The sequence below is a fragment of the Varroa destructor genome, unplaced genomic scaffold, assembly GCF_002443255.2.
Source record: "Varroa destructor unplaced genomic scaffold, Vdes_3.0 BEIS01000007.1, whole genome shotgun sequence".
In the NCBI taxonomy this organism is placed as follows: Eukaryota; Metazoa; Arthropoda; class Arachnida; order Mesostigmata; family Varroidae; genus Varroa; species Varroa destructor.
In genome coordinates this window covers 1,083,737-1,102,477 of record NW_019211460.1, presented here as the reverse complement: position 1 = coordinate 1,102,477, position 18,741 = coordinate 1,083,737, and the positions used below count along the sequence as shown (strand labels likewise).

General features: G+C 40.8%; 2 protein-coding genes across 2 annotated transcripts; both read left to right on the top strand.

The window, feature by feature from the left end:
- Positions 1-3,836: 3,836 nt before the first annotated feature.
- Positions 3,837-5,158, top strand: LOC111254269 (uncharacterized). Its single transcript, XM_022814919.2, has 2 exons — positions 3,837-3,997; positions 4,500-5,158. Exons 1-2 carry the CDS (start codon positions 3,904-3,906, stop codon positions 4,721-4,723), a joined length of 318 nt encoding a protein of 105 aa, XP_022670654.1. The 5' UTR covers positions 3,837-3,903; the 3' UTR covers positions 4,724-5,158.
- Positions 5,159-10,112: 4,954 nt separating this feature from the next.
- LOC111254268 (ras-related protein Rab-32B-like) lies at positions 10,113-17,481 on the top strand. Its single transcript, XM_022814918.2, has 4 exons — positions 10,113-11,195; positions 11,764-12,638; positions 14,737-15,054; positions 16,451-17,481. Exons 1-2 carry the CDS (start codon positions 11,139-11,141, stop codon positions 12,343-12,345), a joined length of 639 nt encoding a protein of 212 aa, XP_022670653.1. The 5' UTR covers positions 10,113-11,138; the 3' UTR covers positions 12,346-12,638; positions 14,737-15,054; positions 16,451-17,481.
- The last annotated feature ends 1,260 nt before the right edge of the window (positions 17,482-18,741 follow it).

The window sequence follows — 18,741 nt, the reverse complement described above, 5'->3', positions numbered from 1 at the left end:
TAGAAACCAAGGGTAGAATAAGCAAACATTTGGAAATCGTAATTCTGATTGTGTATATAGACCACTTCAGCTCGTGACCGCGTGTTGTAAGCGACTTTGAACGCGTGAAACTTACGAGCTAATATTTATTGGTCACAAATTGGTGACACATTTGAGATTAGGTTCTCCTTGTTCCTTCGCTTTCCAAGGTACTGCCAATCGACGGATTGATTGTACCTTAAGTTGTATAAGAAAACTTATTTTTTATTGAGTGGCTAATGTGAATAGTAGTATTGCTCAAGAGAAGTAAAATCCGTGGCGTTGAATGGCAGTTATTTACTTCTACATCGTGCGAAATCCAAACGCTTTAACCCATTGTTCAGGTCCCGACAATGGGTTAAAGCGTTATGTGATTTGTATCGTACTTAATCAAATTGAAGATATGTCTGTCTTATAGTTGTAAGTATACGCTTCCAAAGACTCAGCCTGATTACGTTTTAATATTTCTTTTATCAAGAGTAGGTGGTCTTGAGCCGTTTCCTATGGATTATTTTAAAATATTCTTATAAATAAGAACGACTTCCTTTCACGTGAAATAGGCATATCGACAGTAAGGAATTTCAAGGTATAATTCTCGTGAACGCCTGAAACGTTTGCATTAAAACGAAATAATAACACTAAAGTTGAAGGTTCGACTACTAAGACCAGTGTTTAGTAGAACCCAACTTTAAGAAATTATTCTGTCAGCTATTTTTGCTGCCATTAGTACGCCGTTCAGTAGATGTCTCCTCCTTCCATCTTCCTATAGCGAGGTTTTGGAGGAAGGTCCTTTCCACACCTTGAATTTTCTTTCACAGATCACATTATAGCCTAATCTGATTCTAACTTCCTCGACTCCAACGATTTCTACCTAATATGATTCTAATTAATTTAAATAAAAAGGTTCTGTAAACAAGCTGCCTGTAGAAAACACATCTATCTTGAATAGCAAGCAAAGGAAACCAAATACAACCATCGAAAAATCAATAAACAGATATAAAATTACACATAAAAAAATACAATATTTTTTATGTGTGCTGCTAATGCTTAAAAAAAACTAAGCTGCATAGGGCGATTCGTCAGCAACTGCTAAAAAATACTTGGCTAACTGCAAATGAAAACGCGCTTCTATGTTTTGTACGCTTAAATATGGGACAGCATATAAGGCTGCCATCTGAAACTGATCTTCTCCATAACTGTTCTCACCTATGAAGGACCTCTAATCTACGGATTTAAATAAAATGGTCACAATGTGACTTAACATGCATATAATAAAGCGTATATGGTATCAAATACTGCACACAGCTTACTGACGTAGGTCATGGTGTTTACGCTTCGGTACCCAGCAAGCAAGTAAGCAAATCAATTAGCCTTCTGGGTCTTTTTGAGGTTGAAGTGCAATCTTTGCAGGTTCATGTGAGTTCCTAAAGGGTCACACACTGAGCGAAAAATTTTCCAACAGACAAGTTGCCTCCATCGCGTAACTTACTGCGGAGGTGTAACTTGAGCAAACTTCTCCTCATAAGATATTCGCATTCGTAAACTTACCGTTTTTAACTAAAACAAAGGCCCTTTCCCTACACACTGCAACGGCCTGGTCCGGAAGCCTTGAGCGGAGACGTGAGCGGAAATAGAATAACTCTATAGGCTCATTACCTTTTCACTCATCAACCCTAATATTATTCGCTTGCCTAGGCCAGCCTGTTGCTACTTAACGACACTGTTCTCGTCTGCCATAACATGTGACTTACAGATCTCAAACATTCACAGTTCAAGCACATCTTGCTTTAGGCACGTTGCCACCTGAAACTTTTCACCAAACCGTTACACTGGCAGATATCGGATCACAATGACCCGCAGCCGTTACTACGATTAAATTGAGCTCAGCAAGCATTCTACATAGCATGTACTTGTTTTAGCGAAAACACTGTTGTTATTTCGATGCTATTATTTACCCTCCAAATTTAAATTAGCATATATATATATATGTATATATATATATTGTCTGGAGTTGCAATACGAAAGGTCCTCCTAATGGATACAGGCAGTGCTTCTTTTGTCTACATTGATAGTACAGAGACCTCTTAACTGAGCCATGATTTTCATCATGTTTCCGACGAAAATCAGCGCGATGATAGATGCCTGTTAAGGCAGGATGTTGTTGTTATCAAGATCGTTGTTTTCGCCGTTGTGGCCATTGCGTAGCTGTTGCGGGTATAGGCTCCGTGTTTGCTTGTAGCTCTCCGCTTGCAGCTGACTGATGTCTCCTGTCCTCCACTACGACCAACGCTTTGGTCTGGTTCGCCCCCGTTGCGTTAACAGCCACATCAGATTATAGTGAAAGCCCGGTCTTTTTCATTTGCTCCTCCTCTTGCAGAGTAACGCTAGGCTTTGACCGTTAGTGAGCGGTGGGGGGTAGAAGCAGCAGTAGTCGATGAGCGATGCCGGGGGCGCCGTTAGCACCGTTTGCCGGCGTGATGTCTATCATAGCAGCTGCAGCTGCACAAAAGCGGCTTGGTGACCAAGTCTAATGGCCACCGAGCCGGGCCAGGGCAGCCCAGCTTGGCCCCCTGACTGCCCTCCCGACTGACAGCCATAACATCAACGAGCGACGGTAATAACAACACCAGCGTCAATATATCTACTAGCACCGTATTGCCGTCACCATCGATTCCGTCAAGCTTTGTTCGCCACAGCCGTCAGCGCAAACACAACGGAGCTAGCGACCGACTTATCGAGGCCCCAAGTAACGGATAGTAGCTAGTTACGTGCAGTGCTACTTGCTACAGTTCTGTCTGACAAACGTCTACTAAGAAACTGTCCAGCGTCAATAGCGACAGGCAGGCGGGCGGACAAGCGAATGAGCATTAGAAGAAGAAAAAGGCAGCAATGGCTTTTGCCCGTGCCCACTACTTTATGGGGTGCTGTGGCATCCTATGCAAGCGTCTCTTTTTCTCTGTCTTTTGCCGTTTTTTCTATCATTCTCATCGGTGTCTTCATCATTGTCGATCGACGACTATTGACAGGATCTGTCGACTGGCCGGTGTCCACCCAACACTGCGGGGCTGTGTTAGCAGCCTATTTAGTCCCTTGCCATTAATGATGCTGCAGCCACCGCCATTGCAGTTGTCTGTTCGGTCTGCCTATTGTTAGGGGCTGATTCGCCTTGTGGTTAGTGTGTGGTTATTATTACAGAACGCAGCAAATGCTTGCTCGTGCACAGCAAGTAGCTTTCACACAATGTGGACATGATGACGCGATGCCAAGATGCCTTCTCTTTTCCGATTTCTTCTTATATTTGCTTTACATCTTTTTTCTCGCATTATCGCAGCCACTCTCACCACTCAACCCTCCGATGCCCAGCTGGCCCTCCTTGCTCCCGATGACTGTCTGCAGACGCCACTGCTCGGCCATCCACCCCCCTGACGCTATAGTGCGGCAGCGGCGGCGTTGATGATGGTCGTGGCGATGATAGTAGGGTCGCTTGTTGATGTTGTTCCTTTCCTTGCTTTCGGCGTTGTCACTGCTGCTGCTGTTTTCAGATACGGTTGCAGCGGCGACTGTCTTGACTCATCCCGCTGCTGCTGCTACCGCTAGTCCTACTGAAGCGATCTGGGCTAGCAGAACAGGCGTCAGCTGTAACGATCTGGGGCTTGACAGCTCCGCTAAGGCCAAGCCCTGGCTGGTGGTGTTTGGTGTCCGGCGTCAGCGTCAGCCGTCCCGGCGAGGGACTGCTAGGGGCTTCTGCGCTGCCTCCTATGTTTGCTGTGTATCGCTTTGCCAGTTGCCGATGGTATATAAGCGGTCCTGCCGGTTTAGGGTGGACATTAGCTAGCTCTTCTTTGACAAGTCAAGTACGACAGTCTATCAACCCAGTCGAACAACATGAACGCCCTCCAGGTTGTTCTCTTTGCTGCCGTTGCCGCCGTGGCCTTTGCGCAGTTTGACGGAACCGACTTTTCCGCCTTCGGACAGCAAGGTCAGTGTGAGCTCTCGCGATTGGATGACAACGTCTTTGACGACACATGGCGACCAACAAGATTAAACAGCGAAGGGCATCAGCGTTGTCACAACATACGCGAAACCGATGCACCGTTTTAGCTAATACCTTTTATTGCCTGCAGATCTGCTCCCTTTTCTCTATACTAATTCTCTGCTAGATACAGTCACACAAGCCAAATAAGGTCTTACGAAGGCTGCCTATGTATGTCAAAAAAAAAGGAGTCGCAACGTTGCCCCGCATCGCGAACATTTGCAAGTGAATTTCAAGGGAATCTCCACTATTGTAGTACGATTGATTGATAGGTGTTCTTGCAGATCTTTAGTGAAAATACGAGTACACCTCGGCAGTTAATTAATTACGTACAGGCATTTCATGTCGTTGCATTTAAAGTAGTTATCCTTTAACGAGGTTAACTTCAGTTTGTAGATGAAAGAAATGCAAACATCGCTTAACTTTGCCCTCTTCTCGTATCCTCTAGTGGCCGGTGGAGACGCACCTCAATTCGACTCATCGGCGTTTGGGGCTGATGCTGGTGCTGCCTTCGGTGCCCAGAACGCTGCTGGTGGTCAGGATTTCCAAGGATTCCAGGGCTTCGAAGCTGCCGGCGCTCAGGCAGCCCAAGGAGGCCAGGTGCAGCAGTTCGATGCATCGGCCTTCGCCGGCGCATTTGGAGGTGACGCCGAAAACACTCAGTTCCAGTAAATAAGATCGAAGAAACCAAAGAGATCTGTGATACTTACTAAATGTTCTGGATTGATATAGCAACATGACAAATAGCTTCTTTTGTAGTGCATTAGGAGAATAAGAAGGAACTCTATGATTGATGACGACGGCGATAATGCTGATGATGGTGACTGAATGACCACCGGTGCGCCCCGGGGGTAGTATGGCAATCAAGTATGGGATTACGGAAGCGAGCTGTGATCTCGTCTGAGTCGTTGTTGTAGCAATCGTTTCGAACGCGAGCTCCTTTCCTGAGAGTCTGACACTTCTATTGATAGTTGGAACTTTTAATCGAACACTTTGAAACACTTCGAGCGTAGAGTAGATGTTTCTGTAAGTTTCGTGAGACCAAATTGTATATATGTTGTGTATATAAAAAACTGAAAATGCCAAATAAATAGACCCTAGATTGAATGTAGAAGAGTTTTTTAAGATCAAGTGATAATTCAATTAATGAAATAGGCTGGCAGTAAACGGGTTGATCTTGCATTATATTAGGTAGCTTTCAACTCCTTTCCAAAATAGCTTTCTAAATAGGCGTAGAGTACCTGCAAGATTGGCCACCATGAGCTTGAACTATGCTGGGTCCAGATTATTTTAAGAAGCACTTCGAAATCTACTCTAAAATGAATAACGTTGTGTTCTGTTTCCGCTAAATTTAAAATGACTCGTGTAGATGCGAATCTGACGCAGGTTATTACTAATGGGTTCGTAAAACATTACCCTTATCAAATTTTTTTTTATTCCCCCACACGCATAACAGCTCCTGTACTATAAGCTTTTTTCATTTTCTCCTCTTATAAGTTGGAAACCTCTTCAACATGCAAGGAATACGTTATTTTTGCTAGAAATTACGAATATTATATATTCTGATAGATATTCAAGGAGTTTACCCAAGAACTAGCGAGGCTTATGACATAATCTTTAATAAGCAAAGCTTAATCGACTCATACCAACTGATAAAAGTTCATAAGCAGGGTTTATGAGTCCGTCAGTATAAATCAAACGTTTTGAATAGGCACAGATTGCCTCTATGTTGTACATTTTTAAATAGAGAAGACCCAGAACCTTCAGAAAGTTAAATATGTTATTTTGGAATCAATGCCTAAATGTTTCAAGTTTCACGTTCGGCAGCGCTTTTAGGAATTACGTTAGAGGTTAGTATCTACACTTAACATATTTTAACTAACTACGATAGGCAAATTTTAATTGTTAAACTTTAGTTTAAAAAATTTTTTAAGCTTAACTCATCTTTTTCTATTCGGCTTTCTTTCCAGCTCAAGATAGTTACTGATTAATAAGGTATATTCCAAAGCACTCTACGAAAAAAAATTCTAACTGTCCCGAAATGAAAAAGATCTGTAAGGAAGTAATTGCTGATGCGTCAGAACATGCTGTTGACCCTTTTCCTCGGTCTAAAAGGCAAAAAATTATACAATGGCGTAGCTGCTACTAAGCGCTAATTACCAGCTTTCAGAAGTGTGATGATCTGTATCAGTCGTCCTAATTTTATAATTTTTTGGCTTGTGTTCTTAATGGTAAACAATAACGTAATAGAAATATTTTTATCGAAGCTCTATTTGACGCCGCTAATATTGAACAACTAAAATAGCGTATGATCAGCTTGGTTAAACAACAATCGAACCTTGACAAGAAGTATACTTGTAACATAAGATTTGCATATATTAAATATTTTAATGAAAACTTTAAGAAGTATGTGCCTCGTCTGATTTAATTATATCTTGAACTGATCTTTTTGACCGCTTGGTTAATAGCCGAAATCGTCCGCGTCGCTTGGCTCCGACATGTCCTAAGACATGCGGGGCACATTTAGCGTCGACCCATCCTAGTGCTGGGAGATTTACCCGCCAAAAACGGTTCGGTGTTGAAATTTTGTTGGCGAAAGCCTACAGAGCCCTTTAAGGGCATCATAGAAAGTCATAACTTGGATAGGTTATTAGTTGTTATAAGCTATGAATAACCTAAGATCTTTAGTTATAGTTATAGTTTCTTCTCACCTCCATGACTTGCTTAATTTCGCAAAAACATAATCTCTTAGTTTTTTTTTTCATCAGCTTCGTAAGCTTCAAATCATTTTGTTTCTCTCAATAGGCTTGTACACTTGCTGCGATCTGCAGGAGTTTTAGCAGTAACGAAAAGGCAATCTTCGTGTCCTGGGTTAGCCATTTATTATCAAGTTATTTTTACAACTAATGAATTCAACAAACGCAGCTGCACTGACCCACAACTTATGTGCTAGTAGTGGTTTAACTAAGAGTTTTAGCACTTACAGACGAACTGCGAATGCGGAAGAAATATTTGGTCAAAATAGAATCCTGGCCTAAAATATCTTTCGGTTGAAAGTAGTACTCCCCAGAATATAGTATATATAACCATTACTGAAAAATTTTATACAAAAAAAATCGATAAAACCACATACTTTATAATCTTTCATTGAATTCGATGTAGGTATAAAACTTTGTTCAACCTTTGGAATTTCTCAATGAGAAACTTCTTCAGAAGGTTCAGCTAATGATGGACGGGACGTGAACCAATACGTTCTGCCTCATTCTGATGCAACTTATGTAGCAGTTTGCATAAACTAATGCGCAGCTATAATTTTAAAACTCGAAACACCTATTATTATCAGCTTCTAGCTTGTAATAATCATTACCATTGCAGTTTATATCAAAACGATTTCGCTACTAATCTGAGGACCATCAATTTTCTAGAGACTACTATACTGACAACGTTGCAAACACGCCTCAAAATCCTATTAGAAGTGCTTCATCCTATTAATTCGGTTCAAAAGAAATAAAAAAAATGGTACACGGATTAAACAGTCTAAATATTATTATATTAATCATTTCTCTATTCTGTGATAGGTAGCTCAAAAACTGTGAGTGATAAAAGACACTTACCGGTGGGCCACGTAGTCTTTAATACGCAGTGCTGCATTGTCACCTGCGGAATAAAACTTTGCTCGGCAAATAATAATTACGAATTGATTGTTTTGCTTTATCTTTTAAACTTTTACGGCTGCTCTTTATGTGCGAACAAATCTTCGGAATCACCTCCTCGATATAGCGTCAAAGATTTGCCCCCTCTGGAGGGTCGAGCCGCAGTGGGTCTTTGAAGACATGTCATCTGGGGTTTCACCAACAGATCGGCATGATAACAATCATATACTATGATGATAAATTAACAACGATGAAATTTCGGTCAGGGATTTCACGCTTCCACACGCTCATGGTTACCATGGCAACGTGCTTAAAAAGATGTGCATTATCTAGCCAAACGACGCCATTGTAAAATAACCGGTTCGGAAACTTTGACTGTCGAAGTTAATAGGTCGAAAAAAATCAGGCATGTGCCAATAGGTTGTTGTGAGACGATGAAATCAAGGACACTTGTGGAGGACTCAAAGGTGTTGACGGTTAATACCAATTACGTATGAATTTTTATGAAAAGCGTACCGTATAATCGCTATAAAATGAAATTAATTATCGTCAATCTCAAAATTACCCTATTCAATATCGGTGTAGTGTGATAGAACGTAGTGATCTAGGTGGCTGATGTGCATATTTTTAAATCTGTTGCCACAGTGACCATGAACACGCGGCTATCGCTGATTCGGATTTCAACGCTGCTGGTTTTTTTTTGATACCATGCCGTTTCATGAATCTGTGGGAAACATCAGATAACATATCCACTCCGGCTAAACCGGCCAGGCGAGGGAAGATCTTTGATGCTATAACAAAGAAATGATTCTGTGGACTTTTTCGCATGATCGAAGTAGCTTAAGGCATTGAAAGAAACACCTATACAGTAAGGTCAGCTACTAAAATCTAGATCGTACTTGGTTTTACTTTATTAAAATTTGCAGAAGAATGGCAGTCATCTTCAAAATAAAAATTCGTTGCATTGTCTAATGGAAAGTAAAGCTCATTGCAGAAGATGCGGAAAATTTCTAAGAATAAGAGGAGCGTTCTTCCATTCAACCGGCGTGTCAGGTAAGCCGTAAGGAAATAAACTCTATCAGAAAAAAGATGTGATAAGAGGCAACTTTTGAATTCGTCGTAATCGAGATCCACATTTTGGTAAGTTCATATGGTTGAAAACTGTATTAGACAACTTACTGTTAACTGGAGCAGGTTTTTTAGGCTAGATTGTGGCACAAAAAACCTAATTATCTCTACATTTCAATGCGCTAGTATATCGAGATCTGCTAACTTGGACCTTGATTAGGTCACGACAAAGGCGCCCACCGCACCGCTGAACGAGGATGCAGCCAGTACTAGAACACATCTAACGCTTACGCAGGTAATGACGTTGCGTTGCAGCAAATGATAGTAAAAACTGATTAATAGCACCACTCATAGCCGATCTTTAACGATCTAGTTCAAAGGTCTTTTTATAGAAGATTAATTTTGTTATTAAAAAACCACTCTTTTTTCAAATTAGTTATTGCTACAAGAAGTCTGGCAAACCTTCGCGCCAAGAATTCGTCCTTTTCTGAAGTTTTGCAAATTCGTCCTGCCTAACAGACTAGGCTTCTACAACGACTCATCTATAATATCTGGCCTATCGATTATTTAACAGAAAAAGATAAGAGGGATACTGAAAAATATGGCCCGTATATGTCCTACCCTATTTTTACTTGGTATCTCGCGTTTTTGCATGACAAACTTTGGCGAAAAGTACTGTAACGCTAACGTATTCACCGCATCGTCGATAACCATTCATGTTTCTGAGGCTTTTTAAAATATTCAATTGGTGGTAGACATAAGTTGACAGCAATTTCTTTCCATCTCCTGGGCATCATAAGGGCACAGAACAGAAGGCATAGCTATGGAACACAAGCGAAAAAAACGAATGAGACGTGAAAAAAATGGGGTAAGTTGGCGGACATAATTTGTATCATGAATCTATACGGTCGGTTGTTCGTCTGCTCGTTGTCCGTAACTCGTTAGGCCATTATGTGGTCCCTAGGTACGACGGTACCCTATTTCATCTGCACTTTCTAGCTGTTTCGGTTCTTCTCGGTCCCTCGATCGCCTTTTTTTATTCTCTCTTGTATCTCTCCAGTTTTCGAGTTTCTTTTCCACTTCGGACAACTTTCCGTCGTTGCTGCTCATAGGACTGTGTCATTGTCCTGCTTCGATGCATGTCAAATAAGCGCAATGAGCTACGTTTTCCCGCCAGCGCTTTCCTGCTTCTCTGCCTTTATCATCTTCGCCTGTTTGCCATTATTCCGTCAGCCGTACGCTCTCAACAGCACCGCACAACAGCGACCACCGCAAGCACGGTAACGGTGACGTCACGAAGGCGCCAGCGACGCCAGCAGCCACAGCATCGCTACCGCCGCTAAGAGTAGCCGCAGCAGTAGCGACGGTAACAGCGAAGGCAGCGGCGAAACGGTGGTCATCGGCGTCGTCATTATCGCCGGCACAGACAGCAGCGCGGCGGCAGTCTACGACGACAGTGAATGAATGTGCAAACGACTGGTTACGGAAGCGGAACTAAGCGAATACAGTACATCGCTGCCAGCGGAAGGTCGCAATAGTACGGTTACGCTTACTATTGTCGTTAAAAGAAAAAAGCTACAACCTAATGTTCATTTTCTAGTCGACACCTGCAGTATAATCGCCACCTGTTACCTTAGCCGGTGGTCGTCGTCGAGAGTGTCGGGTATGCAGGCGTCCGCTATTGTGGTACGTCGCTGATCCACAGAGCGAATTCGTTCGTGAGCAACGCAGCAATCGCAAAATTAGACGAAAGAAGATGATACGTTATTATTACTTGTGGCCGTTCGACTTTGAGGTTTTTGTTTTCTGAGCCTGGTGTTCCATAATTTGTTTCACCATCATAATTCCGATAAGTATTTGTGCTCCACGATGTAAGCGATTACTCAAACGTAAATAATCTTCTTCTATTCAACACTCGGCTTAGGGTCGAGGGATTTTAGGTCTGTCCAATAGTGCGGCCATACTCGGGTTACTGACATCGGCAATTCGGCCGTCTGTCCTATGCTGTAGTCAACATCGTGTGTCAACATCCATTTGTTTTTGTGTGTGTGTGTGTGGGTGTATGTGTGTGTGTGCGTGCGCGTGTGTGTGTGTGTGTGTGTGTGAGAATTTAGTTCGAGTCAGGAAATTTGTGTAGCAAGAAAAATGCAGCGATCTGTTTGTATCGGTTTCTGGAGCACTGCACGAGAAGTATTAGCATCAGCTATCCACTACCAGCAGTGAATGAGTTGCCTTTTGATCAGATTGATGTGACCAGCGGATGGTGATGATTAACAAAACAGGTAACACTATTACTGCTAGTTGCCAGTCTTCTTAAGAGAGGGCCTAGGAGACTTTCCCCGAACGAGGGTGCCAAGCACAGCACGATGGAGCAAACGCAACAGCAGCCTATTGTACAATACGATCAGGACTTCCTGTTCAAGGTATCTGTATTGTTTCCTATTATTGCTAAATGTATGAAACTATGTTTGGACTCAGTCAGCTAGTCTGAGACGCCTGAGCGGCCTGGTAAAGGGAACGCGAAAAACCTTTTGAACAAAAGACTGGTGGCTTCAGTGGGGAAAGGCATTATTCCCTCTGTCAATGTTTCTCTTACATATTCTATTTATGTTGTAAGTGAAGACTCTAATGGTTTTCGATATATTTCTATAAAATAACACTTGCGACGCAAATAACTTGTATATGTAGGATAATCTGTGGTTTTTTAATTATATGCTAGAAGTCAGCCGAGCAAATAGACAATTCTATCCTCTAAGATATTTATCATATTACTTCCTATGAGCTGTTGACCATACGGCGCTCAGGTATTAGCCGATTCACAAAGAGCAACCTATAATGTATTTGTAAAAATAGGATTCATAGTCCTAGGACTAGAATCACTTTTCAACCCTCCAAATTTTAATTTGTTTGTAAAACGCAGCTTGTAAAGGTTCGCCCGAACAAAATGGACTTGATACTTCGTTTTGTCTGTGACTGAAAATATTATTCCAGGTGTTAGTTGTCGGTGATTTTGGCGTTGGCAAAACAGCGATCGTACGCCGCTACACAGATGGAATATTTTCGCAAAATTACAAGATAACCATTGGAGTCGACTTTCTTATCAAGCGACTTCGTTGGCATCCCAATAAACAGATTACTCTACAGCTATGGGACATCGCAGGACACGAGAGGTTTGGCTCGCTTACGAGGGTCTACTATAAGTACGCGACAGCAGCAGTCTTCGTCTATGACTTGACGCGGCCAGCTACACTCGAGTCCATCGTAAAATGGCGCGAGGATCTCCGGGAGAAGACGGACGACAAGACATGCTTGCCCACAGTGCTTCTGGCAAACAAATGTGATATTGCAGACGATTGGCCCGATCTGGACCGATTCTGTAAGCAGAATGATATCGATGCCTGGTTTCCTACTTCAGCGAAAGAAGATGTTAATGTTGATGAAGCTCTTAACTTTCTCGTTGAACGAATAGTTGAAGGGGGCGTGGAATTAGGGAATTCAAACCCGGCCGGTGTTCAAGCAGACAATGGAATTCTCCTTAAGGATAGGCCAACTTCAAATGTTTGTCAGTGTTAATTTTTCATCGATTACAGCGTCGTAGTGAATTGTTCATTGGAAACTTCAGCGTGTATGAAGGTTACAGCAAAATTGTTAAACTAAGTCAGACCGCGAGGCTACAATAGGGATGGATCTCACGCACGTTATTTCTATAGCTGTGCCCGCGTCACATACACTGTCTGGCGGGCTTTTCAAATGTTCAAGAAAATGTCTTCTTTACAAGTACCTGCTTGATATCTTCAAACTGAGCAGTAGTCATTAATCGTCTAAGGAATTCCTTCATCTTCCCCGACGGCCGAACGGTTAATCAAGTAAGTAACGAAGGTCGAAATACAGCTAAAAAATATGTCGTAAAGTTTTACATCTTCTTTTTCGAGAAAAAACTATTGAAAAACAGGGCCAGTGATAAGCAATACGATTGTGAGATACAGTAACATATTATGGAATACGACGCTAGAATGGATGTATAGAACTGTGCGCCCGCAGATATGGCTAGTATAATTTAACCAGCCATGGCCATGTTTTCCTGCAGTACAGACAGGCAAAAATCGTCTTGATTTATACTGGTTGTTATGACTCGACTGCAGAAATAATGTATATAAACATATATCAAATATGAGAATTATGTAAAGTCATTTGACCTTTAGCGAGCTAAAGAAAATTGTCAAAGCATTGGTGGTCAGTTTCTCCTACAGCTTAATATAACGTAGCAGGGCGAAATATTTCGTCGTTGATGATGATGAAAATTATATTTTCGGTACAACAAGATAACATCGAATCAAAGACTCCCCTACATAGTTACACTTTAACCGTCCTGTATTGTTTTATGACGGGTTTCAAGTTCGGCCAGGGACATACCACGGCTCAATAGTCTATGAATATATTAAACTTAAATATTTACCCGTTAAATTAACTTTAATCATGAAACAATATGCATGCCGAAAACTCAAGAATTCTTAGGTTTTTAACGGCAACACGTAAAACAAATTGCACTGTTTTAATTGACGAATTATTCTAAAATCCTCTGTTATTTTGAATAAAAACAACCATTTGTGAAGGATTTATACGTTTTTTTAAATCTATAGTTCTCACCAATTTCCAAAATGCAGCGCATAGAAGAAAACGCGACCGGTTTTCCTTTTTAAATACAAACAGTGATATCTGCGTCTAAGCTGCTAGATCAAAAATCTCCTGCAGGGATGCACCCACAAGGGTATACTTAATACAACACATTTAGGACGTGCGAAAACTGTAATTCAGTACTTCGAGTACAATACGCATTGGCTGATGCTTCTGGATTACGAGGAATACCATGTTATACTAGGTTACCAATACAATTTTCGCCTTGGCGATTTGTTTGCGGAAAACAAACAAATACTAAAATTATTATATATTATATTTATTATAATATTGTTATATATTATATTATAAAACTAACTACATTCGTGTGGCTAAACTGGGCAGTCGTATGATTCTCGTTCCTGGCTTTTATAACGATTCTTATGTCCAACGCTAGTGTATATCATAGTCAGTATTCACGCTAGATTGTTCTCTTATAGATTTCACAAGAGAAGCGTGAAACTTATCGCTCTGAAGTACAGCTAGAGCAGTTTTTCTGTTGTAGCTGACTGTACACTAACCAATGTACATCAAGATTTCGACGACAAAATTCGACGAGAAGCTGTGTTTTCAATGTTATCTATACCTTCCATCCCTCGTTTCTAAGCGTACTTAAAAGCGAGAGGAAATGCCGTCTGGAAGTATTGTCAGACGATGGCATCGACAAAATACGATGGCCCACGTCTAGAACCGAACGGACAACTGGCTTTTAATGGTTGCAGGTCCCACGCTACCGCGCCGAATACCTTGGGCGTCAAGTCCAGAATGCTTTAACAATCATTTGCTTTTTATGCGGACTAGATATTATAGTAGATTATTTTGCCGCAAGCTTTAAAGCGCTTGATAGCATCTGAGGATTTTCGTAAGAATTTATAAAGTACGATATGTTTACGCCTCTTCCGCCTGGTAGCTTACCTTGACTTACAGGTCCACGGTCATAAATAATAATGATAAAAAATCTGAAAATTTTACGCGCACTGTAAAAATAGATATAGATTATGAATATTAAATTCTACAAACCTTCCTGACTCGTCATTCTATGGACGTATTAATATATGTTTATGTATCATTCCATGTATAACGCAACCGCATTTATGTAGGGCAAAATTCGTGTACATCCGATATGCATAAAGTGACGAGTTTTCGTTAAGTGCATGTGCCAAGAACATCATGAACTAGTGTCGCGTATCAGTTACCAGCAGCTTGACATGTAGTCCTGTTACCACGTTGTTGTGTGACTCAGACGCTAACTTGTCCTATATAAACCTCCCCTTCCACTTTTCCTTTCAGGCAAGACGAAGGGGCAAGTGAAAGCATATAGAGCCGCCTTGATGATGACTCAATGATGACCATGGTGGTGGTGCCGGTGATAATGTTATCGTTTCTTATTACCGCAGCCGTCGAGTCACGTCCTGCTGCTGCTGCTCCCGATGAAACGGCCGAGAAATGCCGGCGCCAGGTTGCGACGAGGTCCCGATTGAGTCATCCAAACGCTTCACAGTTGCACTGATGTGGTAACATAGTAACTGTTGACTTGTCTCTAACTCATCCAAAGTGATAATGACGGGCCGACGCACAAGATTATCGTCCATCATCGATAATAGATTGGTAAGTCGAACTGGCGCCACTGATATAATAGCGGATGAAATTAGTGAAGGATAAAGGAGCTCCAGGGGGTATCGTATTCAGGTGGTCTCTTTATCTGGGGAAGCTGAACAGGAACAACACGTCATTAATTCCTGTGTACCACAAAATATCGACTTAGATTGACAACGTCTATAAGAAACATAGACGTATTGATGAAATTAAAATGTTGTAAAAAGATTATTATAAGTTAATCTGTGTCGCACTCTGATAGGACATTAGTAAAATGTAACTTTTGTCTTGAACATTTTACGGCGAAAGAAACATGGGTTCGCCCTACTTTTATTGATACATACTACAATAATATTACCAAAAAAACTATTAATTATTTTAAAGTCGCAAAGGTTAGACCTTAGCATTTATTGGCAGCAGCACAACACAGGTCGTATATAAGTGTTTATATAGAAACTGCTAAAAAAGATGCTTTTCTCTGAGTGCCTGTAGAGTTATTTAAAGACTAGCTTTTCACAGACATCTTAGATATATCTCGTTCACATACCAGTTGCCCGGATCACATGTACACATATGCTGCACTCATAATATGATAATTAATTGTATTAAACCTAACGTAGAAAAGAAAAATCTATGCTAGCTACCTAACCCAAGCCGATGATATTTACTTTAAACTATTGTCCTGTCATTTAGTATGGTAATCCTACTCATTTGTATGGTAAATGAAGCAGGTTCGCAACGGTATTGATTATTTCCAGTGGTTTAGTGTACATATGTCTAATAGAATACGCAATGGCGATGCCGGACGTAAAACTCGAAACGCAGAGAGGGTATATATGCATATACGAAGCATATTATAGGTTGGATATATAGATACATGTTGTCCTGGACTGATACATGTAGTCGTACTAAACCATGTGCTAGGATGGCAAAAAAGCAAACATATCTTCCCCTTATTTCATACTATTACTCAAAACCATTATATTTATCTCGTTTCGTTTGGTAGAAAGGAATGCTACCTGGTATTAGGACAACGCTGTTAAGCTAGCCATTTAGACGGTCACGGTTTTGATGTGCTGAATCGTTTTCCCATTATTAATGTGCCTAGATGCTCCACTCTTTAAAAGCATATGGCAAGTGAAGCCCGCAGATGGAAAATGAAGACTAGTAGATTTATATGCCCCCATCGTAGCACGAAAATCTTCACAGATTTCAAATCCATATAGCGTTTTGATTCTACAGAGAATTTCTACACATATATTTCCTTCTTGGAAACATGAAACTCCATATTTGTCACACAAGTAAGGAGCCAAAGGCGGTACCTTTTGCGAGCAGTTGATAAATTGTAGTTTACCTATTTCCGAAATTCATTTTGCCAATACTAAAGTCATTAACTGAACCATTCCAGACAATGTGCGTTCTCGACGTGGGCAACGTGCGCCAATGCTGGCGCAACTTCTTACGCAATCCCGCTAATTCCCGAAATTTACAAAGTACGACTGTTAATCTCTCCAATAACTTGTTCTTTTAAAATGTTCATTTTGTTCTAGCTGGTATCTATTAGTTTATGATCGCGCCATATACTGCAGACAAGAGAAGCACCCGTCGCTTCCGGGCAATTATTTTGACGCTTCATTCTAATGATGAACACGTATCAGGATTATTGCGGTATACCCTGCGTAGGTGGTCGATCGATCGAGTTCGAGCCGGCTATTCGCACCAAGGTGCAATCCGGCGACGTGCGTCGGTAAATCTTACTGGATTTTTTCCATTCGGAAGTAGATTGAAAAGCCAGAATATGCTCATACCTAAAAGAAAGGAACAGAATTTAATCAAAAGACTAAGCTTAGACACCAGTAATAATAGTAATTCCGAGGGGTTTAAAGGGACCATTTTCGCTGTGTTTGAACTATAATGATATAATAGCATTGATATATAGATAATAATATAACATATTTCCAGTTTAGAATAGTGATTCAATGCGGTTCGTAAGAAGCTAAACCAGAATGCTGAGCAAATTATGCCACAATTCACTTAAAATGGCTCAACGACCAAACCCGTCGAAATGTAAACACATAGCAGACGGAAAGAAGTATTATCCTCAAGAGTCTTACTCTAGAGGTCGCAGTCGTCATTAGAATTCGAATGGATAGATACAGCAGACGATTGTTAATGGCTATGTTTGCACAAACTGATTTTTCTACTCATGATAATTAGAAGAACAAGTTTATAGAATAACACCACTCAATTGCTCAATTACATTAAGTTCAAGCAGTTACAACGAATGCTAGTTATCCGGTGCGACTGATAGTCTCGAGAACAAGCGCAGTACTTCTACAGAAACGGTAACTACTGTATATTGTTAGATTGTAAAGTCTCTATTTATTGACAGTAAAAGCTGTTCTGTAAATAAAATCGTTTGAAGTGTAACATGCAAAAGGGGTTGTCCTTCTTTTTTCCTATTTTGTAGAAACGCCATTTTGTAGTAGTAATAAAATGCAAAACCCCTCTAAAAATTATCTACGCTTCAAATAACTTGAACATTTAGATAGCTCTAACCATATCGATAGATGCAACACACAGGATCAGCATAGATTTTTGCTTTGCCCTAGTTAGAAAATATTCGATTGATCAACACAATAACTCACTGATAGCTACACTGGATGAACGCCTGTGGGTACTTGCTGCTCATTCATTACAGGTTGACTGGCTTGTTGTCTTGCCTAATTAAATTTAATGTGTCGAATCTTGTGCCAAGAAAACTGTCCACCATTTTCCCCATTTCGTTTCGTTCATAACCCCCACGTAATTTTAGTTTGAGCAGGGTTTTCAAATATATGCAAATTTTCCTTTTATTTGATTCACTTCGAACTAGCTCTGTTTGTTCGTTTCAATTACTAAAAAAACATGCTGAAAGCAGTTTTCGTAAAGCGAAAGTACTTTTTGTCAGCGGACTCCATGATAATAAGCCAATTCGGGCTTTATGCTTCGTCACACTTTTTGGTCATCACCCGAATAGGCTACGATTGATCCTATGAAAAGGTCACATTCAATTATACAGACGGTATCTAACCGAAGAAACCCATATCTGTAACACCGCTAATCTCTCTTACTTTCTGCCGAGTTTAAATTTAGCGGGTTAAATTTATGGACGAATCAACCTACGTAGAGTTAACGTGTACATTAGCTGAGCCAATGTCCTCTGTTGCTCCTGAAACCAACGTGTGGTTATTGCTGGTTTAACACATATCTTAATTTCTGCATTATATAAATCGAGATCCCCGATTGAACTATTTCCGCTAGTTTCTACTTTTAAACTAAAGCTACGTATGTACAAAAGTTAAAGAACGAGTGTTTGACCGTACAATATGCGTCTTCTATACCCGCAAAACTTGAAATATTTTTATGAGCCATGTATAGCTCAATTTTCACAAATCCCATAATTCGCACATATTTTGCAGTCTTAGCTAAGTACTCAGTGTTGATTGTGATGACTGCCAGTAAACTCAAGGCATTCAGAATCTAACGAATTCGCGCACTCCGCGAAGTGCTCAATAAACGGTCTTACGAACGTCAACGGAGCTCTAACTTAGATTGGACAAACGTTAGCTAGGACAGCACTCGCTGACTTGAAAACTATCTATGCAAATGAATGATCTAGCATACCTTACGCGATAAACAAACGCATCTTGTCATACT

What these genes read in the sequence shown, in the direction of transcription:
- LOC111254269 (XM_022814919.2), top strand. Translation starts at nt 3,904, where the DNA reads ATGAACGCCCTCCAGGTTGTTCTCTTTGCTGCCGTTGCCGCCGTGGCC. An exon ending in TTCCGCCTTCGGACAGCAAG is followed by an intron (nt 3,998 to 4,499) that starts GTCAGTGTGAGC and finishes CGTATCCTCTAG; the next exon opens with TGGCCGGTGGAGACGCACCT.
- LOC111254268 (XM_022814918.2), top strand. Translation starts at nt 11,139, where the DNA reads ATGGAGCAAACGCAACAGCAGCCTATTGTACAATACGATCAGGACTTC. An exon ending in ATCAGGACTTCCTGTTCAAG is followed by an intron (nt 11,196 to 11,763) that starts GTATCTGTATTG and finishes ATATTATTCCAG; the next exon opens with GTGTTAGTTGTCGGTGATTT.